General features: G+C 39.2%; 2 protein-coding genes across 3 annotated transcripts in view; both read right to left on the bottom strand.

Annotated features, from left to right (window-relative positions):
- Positions 1-4509: 4509 nt before the first annotated feature.
- On the bottom strand, positions 4510-5286 carry LOC107753648 (paraneoplastic antigen Ma1 homolog). Its single transcript, XM_016569856.1, has one exon. It carries the CDS (start codon positions 5284-5286, stop codon positions 4510-4512), a length of 777 nt encoding a protein of 258 aa, XP_016425342.1.
- A 3295-nt stretch (positions 5287-8581) lies between these two features.
- LOC107753559 (interferon-induced GTP-binding protein Mx3-like) overlaps positions 8582-17821 on the bottom strand; it is a 13980-nt gene continuing 4740 nt past the window's right edge. For both annotated transcript variants that reach the window (XM_016569724.1, XM_016569726.1), the window contains 14 exons: positions 14679-14875; positions 13868-13987; positions 13661-13759; positions 12837-12991; positions 12612-12750; positions 12305-12503; positions 11589-11667; positions 11361-11483; positions 10467-10599; positions 10231-10374; positions 10016-10092; positions 9710-9919; positions 9251-9628; positions 8582-8593 (listed from right to left, as the gene is read on the bottom strand). In XM_016569724.1, the coding sequence (XP_016425210.1) occupies positions 9398-9628; positions 9710-9919; positions 10016-10092; positions 10231-10374; positions 10467-10599; positions 11361-11483; positions 11589-11667; positions 12305-12503; positions 12612-12750; positions 12837-12991; positions 13661-13759; positions 13868-13987; positions 14679-14875 (1906 nt within the window). In that variant the 3' untranslated portion in view covers positions 8582-8593; positions 9251-9397. The remainder of the gene's footprint in view (positions 8594-9250; positions 9629-9709; positions 9920-10015; positions 10093-10230; positions 10375-10466; positions 10600-11360; positions 11484-11588; positions 11668-12304; positions 12504-12611; positions 12751-12836; positions 12992-13660; positions 13760-13867; positions 13988-14678; positions 14876-17821) is intronic.

The following is a 17821-nucleotide window of genomic DNA, read 5'->3' as shown; positions in this document are numbered from 1 at the left end:
TATTTTTATTATTTTTATTTTTTATTATCTGTGTTTTTTTGTTCTGTCACTGTCATTCTGTTGCACTGCGGTCACGAAAATAAATAATTCTAGATAACTTATCTGAATTGTTTAAATGTGTAGAATCCACATAAGCTTGTTTTTCATCAACCGGTCAATTTACAGCAGGGCATGCAAATTCGGTCCGTTTTTGGCCAGACAGAAACCGCAGGCTGAATGTAAATATAAGTCTCTGTAAATCCACTCGCTGACAGCAGGTGGTGCTTATGGAAAAGATGAATTACAGCTGTTTCCCGTAACCTCCGTGGACAAAGCAGTATTACGATTAAGAACACATCCTTTAGGCACGGCCGGATTATTCATAGACGGGATTGGGCGAGTGCCCTGGGGCACCAGCCAGTAGGGGGGCACCAAGTGATTAAGATAATGACTAGACCTTTAAAATATTTTTCATGTTTTCTATATTATTTTGCTGGAAGAGATGCAGATACAAAATGAACAGTTAACAATACAATATTTACAGAGAGAATATAAAATATAAAGAATTGGGATTGGGTCAGGTCACAGCGTATTTGCCCCCAGTCAGAGTCCCGCCAATAATATTAAATTCAAAATGGATAGGCAGCAGCAGCTTAGCGGTTGTGCGAAATGTAAATAAAAAAAAAATAGAGAAAATATCACGACACATAGCGACACATGGGTTTTGTTTGATACCAGACTGTGATGGTGTTCATAAACGTGCTGCTGCGCTCTCATCCACATATCCAGATGACCTGGACAAAGACTTTGGAGATGAACTTCAGTTCAAGAATTTCGTGCGGGAAGAAAAAAATCGTTCACTAGAGGATATGCTGCAAATTCTACGAAAAAAATGGGCTACAGTACAGACTGTACTCGTTGCACTCAGACTGTTCTTAACCCAGCCCGTTACCAACTGCGAGGGCAAGAGATCCTTCTCTCAATTTAAAAGAGTGAAGAATGAACTCAGGACAACCATGCGACAGAAGCGTCTGTCTGCACTCTCCCTGCTGGCTATTAAATCCTAGAGCCCTGCACGGGCTTCAAATATGCCCTAGCCCAGAAATTCTTGGCCCGAGTCTGTCTTTTTTTATTTTCTCCCGAAACAGTTTATAGGCTATTACTGTTTTAGAAATTAAAAGTTCAGTTTTATATGTAATGGCAAAGTTATTATTTTTCGTTTAGTTTTTTATTGAGTTCATTTAGAAAAACGTTTGGAGCATTTTTTGTTTGTTAAATGCTTTTTTTTTTAAGTAACGACCAAGCGACCAGCAGAAGACAGTGAGTTGATCATAGTCTGTTTGATCAATTTAACCTTCTCAAATCATCACGACTTGCCTAAAATAAAATCTATTGATTTAAAACAGTTCAAGCATATATCACAATGTTAGTTTAAACGTTAAACTAGATAAATGCACTATTAGGCGCATATCCAGTAGTTTGTGCGGAGAGTGGAAGCTGAAGCGCGCTCTGCAGGACATGGAGGCGCCAGCGCGATCACTAGATAACAGTGGAAACAACTTAAAATATGCCGTCATGTTTGCTCATAAAGTAATACATCATTCGGAACTGTAAAGGGTCTACTTTTATTTGTGTGCACTCACGATATCAACAAAACGTTGTGCTTTTATAAAATCAGTCTGGATGATGACTCATCACTTTCCTGAACCCCAGCCAGCTGGCAAATGGCTTTTACACCTGACTTTGGAATTTCCCTCCATTCAGCACAGCCAGCTGATTCACATGGGTAGCGAGACAGCACATCCACATCGATGTTGCAACTTCCTGGCTTGTACTGCAAACTGAAGTTGTAGGTAGCTAATGCCGCTAACCAACGATGACCCGTCGCACTCAGCTTGGCACTTGACAACACATAGGTATTGTTGTCTGTTTTAACCACAAACTGGGCACCATACAGGTAGTCGTGGAACTTGTCTACAACAGCCCATTTAAGCACCAGGAACTCCAGCTGATGGATGGGGTAACACTGCTTGGATGCACTCAGTTTTCTGCTTGCATAGGCCACGGGTCTAAGTCCGCCAGAATGCTCCTGATTCAGAAGGGCACCAAGTCTGTTCAGACTGGCGTCCACATGCAGTTCATAAGGTTTGGTGGGGTCTGCTGTACAGGTGGCATCCCAGTGTTCTCCGAATGGCTCGGACTTTTTATAATACTTCTTGCCATCTACTGTCTTTCTGTTTGGGCCAGACGTTGGTGGGTAGCCTTTTGTGAGCTCTGTCAATGGCCTAACAATGGTTGAGTAGTCCTTTATGAATTGCCGGTAAAATCCACAAAACCCAAGAAACTACCTCAGTGACTTTAGGTCAGTGGGCATTTTCCAGCGTGTTACGGCTTCAATCTTGGCTGGGTCTGGTGATACTCCAGCAGCTGACACAATGTGCCCCACGTAACGGACTTGGGACTGACAAAACTGGCACTTGTCAATCGAGACTTTCAAGCCACACTCTTGCAGACAGTCTAGGACTTTTAATAGCCTCTCTTTGTGTTCTTCAAGTGTGCGTCCAAACACAATGATGTCATCGAGGTAGACTATTACTTGGAGGAGGTGCATGTCACCAACAGCCTTCTCCATTAGCCGCTGGAATGTGGCTGGAGCTCCGGTAATCCCTTGAGGCATCCGCTCAAACTGAAAGAAACCTAGGGGACAGATAAATGCGGTCTTCTCTTTATCCTCCTCCGCCATGGCGATTTGATAATATCCACTGCGGAGGTCCAGTACGGAAAACCACCTACTGCCAGCCAAACAGTCCAGGGCGTCATCGATCCTGGGAGTGGTTTACTGATCTGGGATGGTACGAGCATTCAGAGTTCTATAGTCGATGCACATCCGGATGGCCCCACTCTTCTTTCTCGCTATTACTATGGGAGATGCGTATGGACTCCTTGACTCCTTCATAATTCCAGCCGCTAACAGATCTTTAATATGGCGTCGCACATCCTCAATGTCCGCAGGAGCAATGCATCTGGAGCGCTCTCTGAATGGTTTTGGATCTTTTAGTCTGATGTGATGCTCAACTCCTCAAGCTAATCCCACATCCCACTCACCAGTAGAAAAGACATCACCTCTGGTCGACAACTTCTGACGCAGTCTCCATTCCCAGGTCTTAGGAATAGATGACTCACCGAAATTAAACAAGCTTGGATCGATCACTTGTGAGCTCTGTTCTCCAGATGTTACAGTGAGTGTGTCGGTGGGATACACATTGGCCATCACCGTTCCTGCAGGAATGGAGATATCCTTGGATGTTTCATTATGGACCAGAACTTGGATATTTCTACCTTCTACGGCTGAAGATGGGAGTACCACTGGGGTTATGAATGTTCCAGCTGGAAGACTGCCCTCCTAAGGGGAATGTACCACAAAGATCTCTTTTCTAAAAGGCTTGTCAGTCTCCATTTTACAGCCGGCACATACTTCTCCTCTAGATGGAACTACACAATCACCAGGTCTTGTCCACAAAACCTTTCCCTCGGGCTTGTCGTGGAGAGTCTCTGTCTCTTGCTTCTGAGTCAGATGGATTGCAGGGTGTTTGCTCTGGATTCTCAAAACATGTGCAGCACTGGATCCTTCAGTATCATGGCTGAGAGCCGCAAGACGTTTGAAGAAACTGGCATTAGTACCAATAATGACTGGCAACTGAGAAGGACCTTGAGGTTCACTGTCAAACACAATTGTCACTTGTGAGCCGCTGTCTAACAGTGCTTGACATGTACGCCCATTAAGCTTCACTTCCACAGTTGATGCCGGTCCTACTAGACCTTTGGGAAGGCTGTTGGAGTCATGGAGGTCTGTCTGGCTCTTTCTAGAGAAATAGGCTTGATTCTGTGGCTTTTGATTGTCATCCGTCTCGGGCCTCCCACTCTTGGCCTGCTGCAAAGAACGTATGAGCTTCTGAATTACTTGATCTGGATTTGGTGGAGCTTGACACTTTGTCGCGATATGACCGTCCTGCCCACACCGGTAGCAGAAGTAGTCATCTTTCGTTCTGGCTGACTTGTATCTCAATAACGGGGAAGCTGACTGTGATGGTTTTGGCTGCTGCTCGGGAACATCATCTGAGCACTGAGAAGAACTGACATTTAAAACGGCCAACTGCTGTTGTAGGTTTCCTTAATTCTTGAACTTCTGAATCATCAGGTTTTTCTGGACTTCTTGGGCTTTTCTTTAGGTTTAACCACCAAGGAGGAAGTAGACACAGATTTGGCCGCAACCCCACATATCTGGGTTCGCAATTCTTGAATCTCAGTCTGAAGTTCGTGGATGACAGAGGGGTTGGCTCTTTCCTCCTCATGATATTGTATGGCTTTGGCTTTAGCTGACATTCTGTGATGGGATGCTTCACTCTCCTCCGCCTCACGTATCTTCTTCAGCAGACTCAGGAAAGAAGGTGGGCAATCTTTTCTCTCTCGTAGTCTTAACTGAAGCAACATCAGGTCAAAATTCACTGCACCTCGAATTAGCTGTTCAACTCATACTTTATCCACCATTCGAGGAGACAGGTCACCTAGTTCTACTACTTTGTTAAGAGCCTTATCGATCCTCCTCAGGAACTCAGACAGAGCCTCACCTGCGTTTTGGCGCATAAGACGGAACTTGAAGTATAAGTCCTCACCAGATTCCATTGATCCAAATGTACTCTCCAATGCTTCCAAATACTGCAAAGCACTCGCCTCGGGGTTGGAGAAACGGACAGCTCTTATGATTTCTAATGCAGGTCCTTTAAGGCTCTCCACAATTCTGCGTCGTTTTTCTTTTTCAGAACAGTCGCACTCGGTTATCATTAGCCTGGCTTGATTGATTTGATTTTCCATACTCTCCTCTCCTATGGGGGTGGGAACTACAGCTGAAAACGTGCGCAGGCGTCGGTAGGCATTGCTATCACTCTGCGGCTTTACAGTCTTTTCCAGGGCCTCACCCATGGCACGTATAATTGACTCAGGGGCACTATCGATGGCAATGCCTGGAGTACACAAAGCTTGTACATCGCTGAGAGACTTTCCTTCTTCCATCAGGAACTTTGCAAGCTTTTCAGTGAATCCTCCAGTAGCTGTGTCAAATGCAGGTTCTCTTGTTTGGTTCACTATGACTGACCAGGGCTCTTTCTTTTCTCCCCTTGCCACTTCAGGAGGTATGCGCTTAGGGTCAATGGTTTGTCTGCACTCACACAACACCATCATAGAATGCGAGGTAAATCCTTCTCTTGTGTCTCTCACATGAACTCTTCCTAGAACTTTCACGGCTTCCATTACCTCCTCAATCTCAGCCACTTCTGTTGTGAGTAGGCACATTTAACAGCATTAAAGCATGAGTCTCATCAATGCCAGCCTCGTTGCACCAGCTAGTTAACTCTTCTTGTAGACAGGGGTCTTTTCTTAGAGTCATTATGTCACTTTAGGCACTTCTCAGTCACTTATAATGAAATGACAGAATATACTTGAGCTTAAGTTTTTTCCTTCTTTTTCTTCTTTCAGGAAATCATCAGTGACTTATCAGAGGGAGATCCCGGACGAGCCCCCACTTTATGTAACGCCCCCTACGTGTTATTATAATTTTAGGATAGCGCACTAGGTTCAATAAACTAAATGCCTACAGCAATGTTGTAGTTAGGCCCCTCTGACATCACAAAATGAAGTATTTCTCTCTAGAAAGTTACTTAGAATTTACAACTATACTCAAATATATTTAAATTGTCAAAACAAACAAATAATAAAACTCTTAAATAAGTGACAAAATATAAAGAATTTAATTAGAATAGATTTAGAAGTCAAACAGCTCAAGGAAGTCGATTTCAGAATATGAGGTATTCACACACTTACATGTGCTGATTATGACACATTTTAGCCCAAAAAAGGCAATATCTCAGATGACAGAGTTACTGAATTGATCTCCATATCAAAAACACTCAGAATGAATTGAACAAATTAACTCACATGGAACGAAATGTACTAACTTACTCACTTTGAGAATCAGAATATCACTTTGAATATTCACAGTATTTTAAACTCGTTGAATAACACAATATGAACCAATGTTAAACACTTGTGGGCCCACACACACACAAACCGGTCATGAAAACCCACCCGTTGCAGGCCTGGATCGTAGCTCGTGTGCTGAAAATTGAAAAATTTTCTGAAAATTGGCCCATTCACTCTCCTGAGCACAAATAAATCAACATTAATACCTCAATTTCGTGTGCGATGAAAACCGCGATCGGGGATCCTGTGTTAGGCCTCCCGCAGCTCCTCGGTCTCTCTCTCTCCGTCGTCAGCCGACAAAACGCACCTCCCACGTAGCCAGAGGAACCCCAAATAACGCGGGTACTTGGGGCGCTATCTGGTCCTCAAGGTCTCCATCGTCGTGCAGGAAACAACTAATTTTTCAATCTTTCAATCGCTCACTGTTTAAATGCTCCTTTAACCCTTTTGCACGTGAGTTTAAAATATTCTAGCTGAGCCCCCAGCGTGAGGTTTTTTTTAGGCAACAGTTATTTTAGAATGTATCGCCTTATTGTTTCCATGGCGACGTGTCATGCTTGTCATGTGACACAACGCAGCCACAATAGATCTGTATGACACATGGATCGCTTTTATTTAGTTTTTTCCTATTTTATTTAAAATATTCACAAACATGCTCACTATATTATGAAATATCTGATATTCCGATTCTGAAATATGTGCAAGTAAATCTATTTGGTAGTTTAAACACTTTTATATCGACCGTGTTAGTTGATCTATACCGGGTGATGGGCGCCGCCATGTTAGTTCGCGCTGAATCCTAGCTGTGGGATTTACAACACGCAGATTCATCCTCTCCTCCCGAAACACGTTAAAGTAGGTCTCCGGTAAACTGGGAGAAGAGCAGAGTAAACTTTATAGTTACCTACACAATCTGTATATGATATCAATAAAAACATGTCGTCAGATTATATTTGTAAGGATCATTATTGATGTTTCCATAGACATCAGCGTGTATTTTGCGAACTGTAAATGTATGGTTTTGCTAGTACTTATGTGTATTTAAATGTCTGAAACCTAAAATAAGCATTTTATGGTTGAAAACACTGAATATTTGTGATAATATGACAAGCGCTCAGCGCGTCCGATCTGGCTCCGCGCCAGCCAAAGCACGAAAGCGGATTTAAATTCAGCAGTTGATGACGTGAGGCATTGAAAGTTCTAATCACACCGGTGTGATGCTTCAGGGACCAGCCAAGACTGATCACACCGGTGTGATGCTTCAGGGACCAGCCAAGACTGATCACACCGGTGTGATCGTACGCGTTATAGGGTTAACTCACAGTTCAGTTCAGATGAGTAGATATATGACTTGATAGTAGAACAGTCCGTAATCACACTTGACTGGCAAATTAAGGACACCAGGATGTCGTATAAAACACTCGAGTCTAGCAACGAACTCAAAATAAACACAAAAGAAAAATAATCGTGTGTATCACACGCGATCTATATTACAGTTTGATATTTTAAACTAGTAAATGATTAATCACTTCATTACCGCCTGCTGCGAGTCTCACACATTCGCGTCTTTTCTCATCTGCCCCCTATCCCCCTCCGCTGACTTGTCAATCAACCCTCTCCACAACCAATAACACTACACACCACCTAATTGAGAGCGGGACTTAACACAAAAAAAATACACAATAGAAATAAAGGAAACCTAACATGCTCGTTAATACCACGTTTTTCAGATGTGTATAGCAATCAAACCTGACATACGATCGCGCTCTTAAAGGGGCATATACACATTTAGCTTACATCAATATAATGACGTATAATTCACTCACATTTTAGTTCTGTATTAGAGCAAAACAAAAATAATTACTAAACGAATAGAAATAAACCTAATACCTGTACAATTTTGTTCTACTGGGTTACAATTAGATACATTATGTTGTAAATGGCTTTACACCTAATATTATTATACTGAAGAAACACATACACACACACACAGTTCAATCAATAAGGAAAAAGTGATTTTAATTTTCAGCAGATCACAAGAAAATAATGCACTGTAGTCAAAGCACTGATACTTCCAGATGATTTAGAAAACAAAATGTAGGTGTCTGCCCTACTTTAGCCCATAGATGTGACTTGGATACTTGGTGAACAACTTGGAAACAATCAAATAGGTGCATAAAATGCAGGTTAATGTATGTATATATTATAACAATCAAAAAGTATTAACAAGCTAAAGAAAGTTTGGTAACACTTTAGAATACTGTTCCGTCATTAATGAATAACTACAAATGACTAATGCACTATTAACATTCTAGTAACTACTATTAACTATCAAGAAACTCTAATTGGTTTAGTAAGCAATAGCGCTCATTAAAACAGGTAGTTCACTATTAGCTAATCAACAACTACTATTTTTTCATTTATCCTGGAGAACTACTAAAAACTACTATATAAAGGTTCATAATTAATGTGAATGATGCATAATGTATAATTAATTCTAAAGTAAGATCATGATAATCCACTAGTAATGACTCACCAAACCCTTCTAAAGGAACTACTAGTTATTTGGATCAGTATTCTAGAGTGAAGATCACGGTAACCCACTAGTAATGATTTATGTGTTACCAAATCTAGCAAAATGAATTACTAACCAGAACCTTACAAAAACCACAAAAGTTTACAATGATCTCAGTAATTACTAGGGAGTTATCATGATCTTCACTTTAGAATACTGATCCAAAAAATTAGTAATTCCTTTAGAAGGATGTAGTAACACCTGAATAATTACTTTCCAATACTTTACAAAACCCTCAAAAGCTTACAATGTTTTCAGTCATTACTTGAGAATTAATCATGTTATTCACTTTAGAATACTGATCCAAATAATTAGTAATTCCTTCTGAAGAATTTGGTAATACTTGAGTCATTACTAGTGGGTTACCATGACCTTCACCTTAGAATTAATTATACATTATGTATTATTCATATTAATTATGAACCTGTATATAGTAGTTCTTAGAGAGGTATGAAAAAATAGTAGTTACTGATTAGCAAATAGTGAACTACCACATTCGACTAAGCACTATTATTAGTAGAATAAGTTGACAAAGAAAGTGTTAGAAGATATTAAGCAGAGAGTCTACTAATACTCTACTAACTGCTAGTTGACATGTAGTTGCAAAGTTACTTACTGTTAATAGAATGTCTAAAGTGGACTATCGAAATAAAGTGTTACCTAAAGTGTTACCGAAAGTTTTATGGGTTAAATTGTAAAATCTTGCAACGCTTGAACAAGCGTGGAAAATGGATGGTTGGATAGAAGTTGTCAGATACATTACAAAATGAACATTAGATACATTAGATGTATTTTCAGATATATCCTCTAGTCATTAAAAAAAATGCTAATTGCTTTTGTAGCAGAAGTCAAACGATTCAGACGAGCTCTTAGGTCTTTGCGCCTTTTGCTGACATCAGAGTCCTCAGACAGGAGCTCATGCACATCTGGCTTTTCCAGTAATTTCATTGTGTCAATAGTCAGGAGCTGAGCAGTCTCCTGCAACATGTAAAAGGTGATCATCAAGGGCAGTTGGTCAGCCATCCGCTGCACCACAATCTGAAAGAAAACAATTAGATAAGTTGCATCCTCACACCACAAGCACAGTGCAATTTGTTATTGAAAACTAATAAGATCTACCTCATAATACGCCTCCAGCATTTGACTATACTTGCATTGTTTGTCAAAGACAGGTAACTCCTTTTCTGAAAAAGTCTCGTTTGTAATCTCACTCAAGATCTTCAGGAAAATGGGATCTTGAGTGTAGATCCTGTTTTCCATTTTAAACTGCTCTGAGATTCTCTGCTCCGCCTTTTCTAGTTGGGTTAACTGAATGTTGTTGATTTTGTCCTACAGAATCAAGTAAAGTACAAAGGAAAGAAAACTTGATCAAACTGGACTACAATCTTTTCATTATTTGAGGAGCAATTGAAAGGTATTATTTACCTTAGTGGTGTTTTGAAGGACATGATAGTTCTGGAAACATTCACTCACCACGTCAGTGAATTGCTTAATGATGAGGTCTTCAGAAGAAATACACAATGAACAACAAAGAGGTGCTAAAACTAGTCATTCAGTTCTTGATCTAATCTTTTGGTTTTATAATGGAGGCTCTCCACAATGACCAGAAAGTCTTTAAACACAAATATGTGTGATGGTACCTTTTATGGCATTGAGTAAATTCATGGCTGGATCCTTAAGTTTGGCCACATGGTCCTGCAGAATCTTCTGAAACATTCTGTAGTTCATGAAGCCAGGCAGTTCCATCCCTCTGTAATTCTCGCTCAACTCATTTGAATTGTTAACTTTTGGAAACAATATGGATTTCTTGTGAAATTAACGGACCTTTTAATTTTCATTAGAACTCTCTGCTTCTTAAATGTGAAAATATACTCACAGGATGTCTTTGTACTGTTAAGATAATCATTCCACTTCTTGAATTCAGCACGAAGCTGGGCAAACATATTTTTCTCAGTCATCGGCTCTCCTGATGATAGAGACTTGATTTCCTCATTAAATCCATTTAATGTCTGTGAGAAAAATATATATTTGTTTCATCATGAGCCTGTTAAATTATGATTATATAGGACTTGTTGGGAAGGTAAAAGATGTTTTATCTGAAGGGCAATTTTGAGATGACATTTTTCAATTCTGACTTTTTTTCCCCCTCTGAATTCTAAGTTTATCTATTAATTTCATTAACAAACAGATCTGTCTGTATTACAAAATGCATATTTTGTTCAAGAAATGTTTTGGTGCATTTGATCTTGACGGATTCCAGCAGATTGGACCCTAATGATAATTTTCAGAAGCAAGAGGATTTGATGTCTTGAGGTTGTTACGATCACCTGCTGGAAGTGCCCTTGATGGTCACCAGAGGGCACTTCATCCTAGACTGGTGTCATACTCTCACAGACTACATTCCCCATGATCCTTTGCCCAGACTCTTCACTGATCACATTCTCCTGTATCTCATCACCTCATTAGTCTCATACTATAAAAGTCTGGTTTACTCACTCCTTGATTGTGAAGTCTTGTTTTGCTGTAGCTTACATTTCTGAGAGGTTTCCCTAGTTTCCTTGTTTCCTGTGGTTTCAACTTTGGACTGTGACCTTGTTCCTTTTGATCATTTGCTGCCTGCCCTGACCCTTGCCTGTTTTTTGGATTACTCTCGCCTTGGATGTTATTGTTTGCTGGTGATTTACCCTGCCTGTATGACTACGCTCTTTTAAAAAAGCTGCATTTGGATCTCCAACTCTGCTGTCACTGCTCATCGTTACAGAGGTCCTACTTTAATAAGGAACTCCTTGGCTCCCTCAAGGTCTTCTGGTGGTCCATCCTCACAGTCCTTAAGTGCTTTCTTCACACTCCACAACTGCTTTTTTATCTGCTCTTGGAGCTGTGGCAGTGATTTCTGACAAAGATAGGCAAGACACAATTTGATTATAGTATTTCAATCCATCCTGCCACAAAGTGCAGTTCACTAAATTCATGATTTTTGAGGCATTTAGAAACTTACTTCGATATGATCAACAAGATCCTGAGTCAGTTTGACAGCAAGAGATTTAATAGTTGCGTTATCCTCTTTCAAGAGGCATCTGTTGAAAAAGAGAAGGCACTTTTTGCAAGGTGGCTTATTTTAGTTCATGTACTAGATTGATTAAAAAAAAAACATAATGGGCAAAGTGAACATCACACACACAAAAACACACAAACATTAATAAATAAATAAAAAAAAGTGTTTAACAAATATTAAAACAAAATCACAATATCATTAGGTTTTGGGGGAGATTTTCCATATGACACTTACAATCTGAATTAACCCTGCCTCACGTAGGTCTTTTTAAAATATCGTATAATTTGAACTTTATTAACCTTAATACACAGTCATAAGGGTCTGCAGGGGTCCTTTCTGTACTATCATTTTCTTAATGTTTTTTCGCACCTACATGTTGTGTATGTTATACTGTATGGCTTTGATTTTTTGGACAAAAGTTTTTCAAAATTATTAATAAAGAGTGAATCTCAGGTTTTGTGAAAATATTTTTTTTCCTACAAATTAATAATAAAAGATTATGCAACTTAAGGTTTTCTTTTCATTAATTTCATTCTTTTAATATATTTTTCTTCGTTATATTATTAGGACAGCTAAAATGATTAAAAAATAATAATTAAAAATATTTGTATATGCAAAATAAATAAATTATTTAAATTATATTCTTTTCAGTCTGTAACCTGAAATAGTCATGGTTTTGGAAGAAATCTCTCTCCATTTGTGCTGCCTCCTCCAGAGGGATGTCATCATTGATCTGCTGTTGTCCTCTACACTTCACCATGATGTAACCTTTGCGGAGAGGAATCACTTTGTTGTGGACAATAGCCAGAACAGTCTTCTCTGTTCCCTTGTCTATGAGGTCTGGCTTGGTCAAAATGGCTGTGAGAATGAAAAATAGTTATTTTATAAAAAGTCAATTTGCTGACAAACGTGCTGCAAGATATTTGGTGAGATATTTAATGTTGTGCAGATCATCTGCTTCATTACCGACAGTTCTTATGCCCTCAGGATCTACTTCTTGTGCCATTTTTAAGGCTTCTGTTGTTGCAATGTCAGTGTTACAAGGGACCACAACCAGGTTTATAGTCTCATGTTTCTTAATATATTTCATGATCAGACGTTTGATCTACAAGACAAAGACATAGTTTAAAAACTGTACTTATACTAGTTTGATAATAAATGTGGTGTTTAAAATCAGATTATATGACCCACCTGTTTTCCAATATCCTCTGGTTGTCCTTCTACTGGGACTCTGGCAATTCCAGGCAGATCGATCAGTGTGAGGTCACACACATCTGGTGACATGACCTCTAAAGTGATGAGCTCATCACGTATTCCTACCCCTTTTCCTGCCAGCTCATTCTGGGCTGTAAAACACAAACTGCAGAATTAACTGATAATAGCTAAATATCTAATGTTCATTGGAAAAAAAAAATGTCCTTTAAAGCAGTGAGAATAAAGACATATTCATGGTAGTCAAGCCATTGTAAAGAGACTATATTGTACTTAAATATTTTGAGTGCAACCATTGCTTTGTGATTAATAAATTAATATTTGTGTTTACATTTTATATGTAATTGTGTACCTTTTTTGCCTTCAAATACACAATTTGTATAGAAACAGTAGGCTAAATGTTTGAGACTTTAATTAAATGTATATTTCATTCAGTACTTAAAAGCATCAATAGTTTGGCTATTTTACCCAATCATTGTGTACTGCTTATTCATTGTTAGCTTAGCAGCATGCTAACCACAGGCTCGAGAGGGTAAAATTAATACAGAAGTGAAACAGTACCTCATATACCAGAATGTGGCTATACAACAAAACTGATGTGCTATGGGTTCTGCACAGTGATAAGGTGAATTGGAATGCTGAATTGACAAATCAGCATCCAAGACTATAAGACAAATCCATTTTATAGGACAAAATAAATATGTACACAGTTACTGATGGTGACTTCAGTTTGAGATTTTGATTTTTTTTATTATATACCTGTAACTCTGAAAAGAAAAGAGATTTCCAGCAGTTTTACTAACCTGCTGCAACATGTTCTTCAACTAATGAAGGATCTGAAAATTCAATTTTCTCCTGATTTTGAGTTGACTGTGCTACCAGTTTGCTGGCTTTAATAGGACCTGCAACAAAACATGGTTTAAATCCAGTTGTAAAAGCGATAATTTCAATGCAGCTGAAAGAAACCCTTCCAATTAAGAAAACAAAACACTGCAAGCAGTACTATTAACCTGCAAAATTTGAGGAATTCACAGATTCATCTGCTTTCTTATCGTAAGTTAAAACAGCCTTCCAGTTGACTCCTGGTACCTTCTTCAGCCTCAACTCTAATGGACATCTGGTTACAATTCCTACAGCAAACAGTCAACAATCAACAGAAAATTAATGTGGAAAATTATGTGACAAGTGCTTTATCTATCCATCCATCCATCCATCCATCCATCCATCTAGAGAGACAGAGAGAGACAGAGAGAGTCACAACACCCCTTGACCTGCAAAATATTATGTTAGAGTGTTGTTTTTGCTATTATTATTAGTTTTGTTGTTTGTATAGAAACCATAAAACCATGGTAATAAGGAGCATGGCTTTTGCCTGAATCATAATCTTAACAAAATTACAGTTAACTCTGGATTCAAGAATTGCTAAATGTATTTGCAGTATAATTCACAATTATCTGTTATTATTTGTTTCTGTCCTTTATTCAAATGCCCTAACCCCAGTAAAAGTTGTTGCCGTTTCTGGAAACCTGTTTGCGTTGGCCTCATATCTGGCATCAATGCATTTATGCTTTAAATCTGTTGTAGTCTATAATATTTAGTGTATGCATTCCCAATGTATCTTTGTGTATTGGAGTTTAAAAAAAACAACAAAAAAACTAATTCCTGTGGTAGAAAACATAGTCCCATGGCCCTATGTGTTTTCAATCGGGGCCTTGTCACCAGATCTCAGACAAACCAATAGAGCAATATTGGAGAGATGTGCTTAAAGTGGTCACGGAGTGTGTATGAATATCCAATAGCAAAGATTAAATTAGTCCTCACCGTTTCCTCTTGGTAACGCAACTCCTGACAGGGCTTCCAACACAGAGCTTTTTCCAGAACTCTGGTCTCCAATCACCACAATAGTCGGTAATGCCAAGTCTTTATGGATGCCAACTGACCGTAGAGTGTCAATCAGATCAATGTATGGACGAATGCTTTCTTCTAAATGACTGTGAACCTCTCCCCTCATTTTCTGACTGTAAAGAAAGATGTACACATGTAAAGAAAAAAAAATCACAGATTGTACTGTAATTCTTTCAGTGTTTGGCCTTTCATACATAGTTTCACTTTTATTTGTTTAATGTATTTTATATTTAATATTTGACTGATGCGATGTCTTGCTTGTGCTGCATCATGCTCTTCCTGCCTGTGTGAGAAGAGTTGTAATGCTCAGCAATGAAAGCAGCGTAAAACTCTTAAACAGTAACTTGTGTCATGTGGTTCATTCACTGAGCAATGAAAGATAGCCTTTTTCATTACTCATTACATTAGATCAGTGATCTTCACTGTTTTTTTTTTTTCACGAGAGCCGCACTTATAGGACAAAGTTAATAGGAGAGCCACTTTTACTGCAAAGTATGAAAAGTTACATCCAGTCATAAAAAGCATGTCTGCTTCTCAATCTGTCATCCCTGAACATACAAGATGCAATGCAATACAAAGGGGTTTATTTTTAAAAGTTATTTAAAGTTATTTTTTAAAGTTATTTATTTAAAGTTATTTGCTTCTACATTAGCCCATCATGTATCAAACCATAAGAGCACATTCGGCGTTAAGAGCTGGAAAAATTGCCAAAACAACTCCACAGTGAGTCAATGTCATGGACGTAAGGGCATCGCAAGTTTAAATATCTTTCTAGTCTATATTTCCATCTTGTAATTCCGCTGTTTTGGGTATTTTTAAAATATAAATTATTTATAATAGAGCAGACACTGACTGTTGTTCATGTATTTATGTTCTCATTTAGCGAGACAGCAGACGCTGAAAACACTGCACACTTCAGTATGTGTGTATTAAACGAAACCGCTCGTCTGTGCCATTCATTCATGAAAAGACATGCAGGATTCATATTTAAATGGTATTTTTGCAGCTTAATATTTACAGATACCAGTCAATATTGCGATTTGATTTAAGTGTAATGACCTACTTTTGATTTATTCACCCAAACTTTGACAAATTCCGTGACATTCCGCGTTATACAGTAAATTCAGTTTTTATGACTGGATTCCGCAATTCCGTCCACATTTTCCGCATCACAGAAATCATAGGGCCATAATTAAAATGGGTTCTATTGTCTTTTGTCACGTCGCACCACGACGCTCACGTCCAGTGTATGCACGGTGTGAGTTTTTTTAATGGCTTAGTTTTAGCCCTGCTTGTTTTTTCATGGTGACAGTCAGTTCTCTGTTGCATTTGATAAGGATCACACCGACACAGCGAGTAACATCAACTTATCGTATCTTTTTACTTAACCTCTCTGTTTCAGACCCCAGTAAACGAGCACATACATTGGTCAGGCATGACAGAATGCTTTCAGCACAATCAAACTGAATCAGTGCATCAAGACATTGAGGATGCACAATTGCTAAGGGATTTTTGATATCTTGAATGATTTGGCTGTGGCGAGGCAACAAACTTATGGTGAAAACAGAGAAACGGGAAGTGTGTTATAACTTCAGCATACATTGGCTGATTTTGATCAAACTTTAGTAGTTTGTTCATTGAAGGTCAATCACAAAGATGAGGCCATTAAGGGTTATGTGTTATAGTGCCACCAACTGGCAGCAAGAAGTGTCATTTTCAAAATGCTTTGAAACCCAGTTTGATTCTTACGTGATCAGAATATTGGCAAAACATGGGTGATGTAAAACTGCGAATTGATTCGTAATATCTTAAAGTAACAGCAAAAAAGTAAACCGGGGTTGCCTTATAGCCTATCTTTAAAGAGCTTTGTTCAAACTCCTCAAAACATTTTACATATGGAGAACAAGTCATTCTGAGGGAAACATGCTTAGTTTCATGAATTTCTCATGCTCTAGGGCCTAACAATAAATTCTAAACTATCAAAGATTTGAACTGACAGATGAACGCTGTAATAGTGAGGTTGTCCACTTGTCATGGGATTAGAAATGTTTTAAGCCTAATCTTTTTCTGTCTGTCTCTATGAGTTAGAATGACAAATAAATGCATAGAATCAGTTGATACGTACTGTACTGGCAATATAGTATAAAATTATTTCATCATTAGATCATTAAAGGGATAGTTCACCCAAAAATGAAAATTAGATTTTTATCTGCTTACCCCCAGGGTACCCAAGATGTAGGTGACTTTGTTTCTTCAGTAGAACACAAACGAAGATTTTTAACTCAAACCGTTGCAGTCTGTCAGTCATATAATGGAAGTGAATGGTTATCACAGCTTTGGGAGTCAAAAAAACATACACAAACAAAACCAAATGAAACCCTGCGGCTCGTGACAATACATTGATGTGTAAAGACACGAAACGATCGGTCTGGGCAAGAAACTGAGCAGTATTTATATCGTTTTTTTACCTCTGATTCACCGCAATGTCCAAACTGTCCTGAGCGCATTCGCGTCTTGTAGATAGAGTGTCAATGGTCCATTTGAGAGATAGGTGGCGGTAATGCACTTATAAGTCTGCGACAGTCAGGACAGTTCGGACATTGCAGTGAATCGGAGGTAAAAAAAAAAATGATATAAATACTGTTCCCTTTCAGTCGGTCACTCCGAGTCACGTCGGTGACCGATGAATTGGGATATCGCTTCGATAGACCAATCTACTTCGAGTGTAAACTAAACGAGCCAATGCACATTGGCATGCAATTATTGCATCCAGCTGCCGCTCATCGCAGCGGCACTTACACCGCTCGGCCTGTTACATATGAGACCGCTCCAGCACTGGCTTTATGGCCGAGTCCCGAAGTGGGCGTGGAAGCGCGGCACTCACCGGGTCCAGGTTACACCGGCCTGTCGCCAAACCTTCACCCAGTGGTCAGATCTTGCGTTCTTCCGGCAGGGGTGCCCCTAGAGCAGATCTCCAGGCATGCTGTGGTCTACACGGATGCCTCCACCACCGGGTGGGGTGCCACGTACAACGGGCATGCAGTCTCAGGGGTTTGGAC

Source organism: Sinocyclocheilus rhinocerous, unplaced genomic scaffold (genome assembly GCF_001515625.1).
Source record: "Sinocyclocheilus rhinocerous isolate Xijiao unplaced genomic scaffold, SAMN03320098_v1.1 scaffold200, whole genome shotgun sequence".
Classification (NCBI taxonomy): domain Eukaryota; kingdom Metazoa; phylum Chordata; class Actinopteri; order Cypriniformes; family Cyprinidae; genus Sinocyclocheilus; species Sinocyclocheilus rhinocerous.
This window is presented reverse-complemented; position numbering and strand designations above follow the sequence as displayed.

Bases quoted from the DNA above. Each gene is read 5' to 3' on its own strand.
- LOC107753648 (XM_016569856.1), bottom strand. From the start codon at position 5,286: ATGGAAGCCGTGAAAGTTCTAGGAAGAGTTCATGTGAGAGACACAAGA.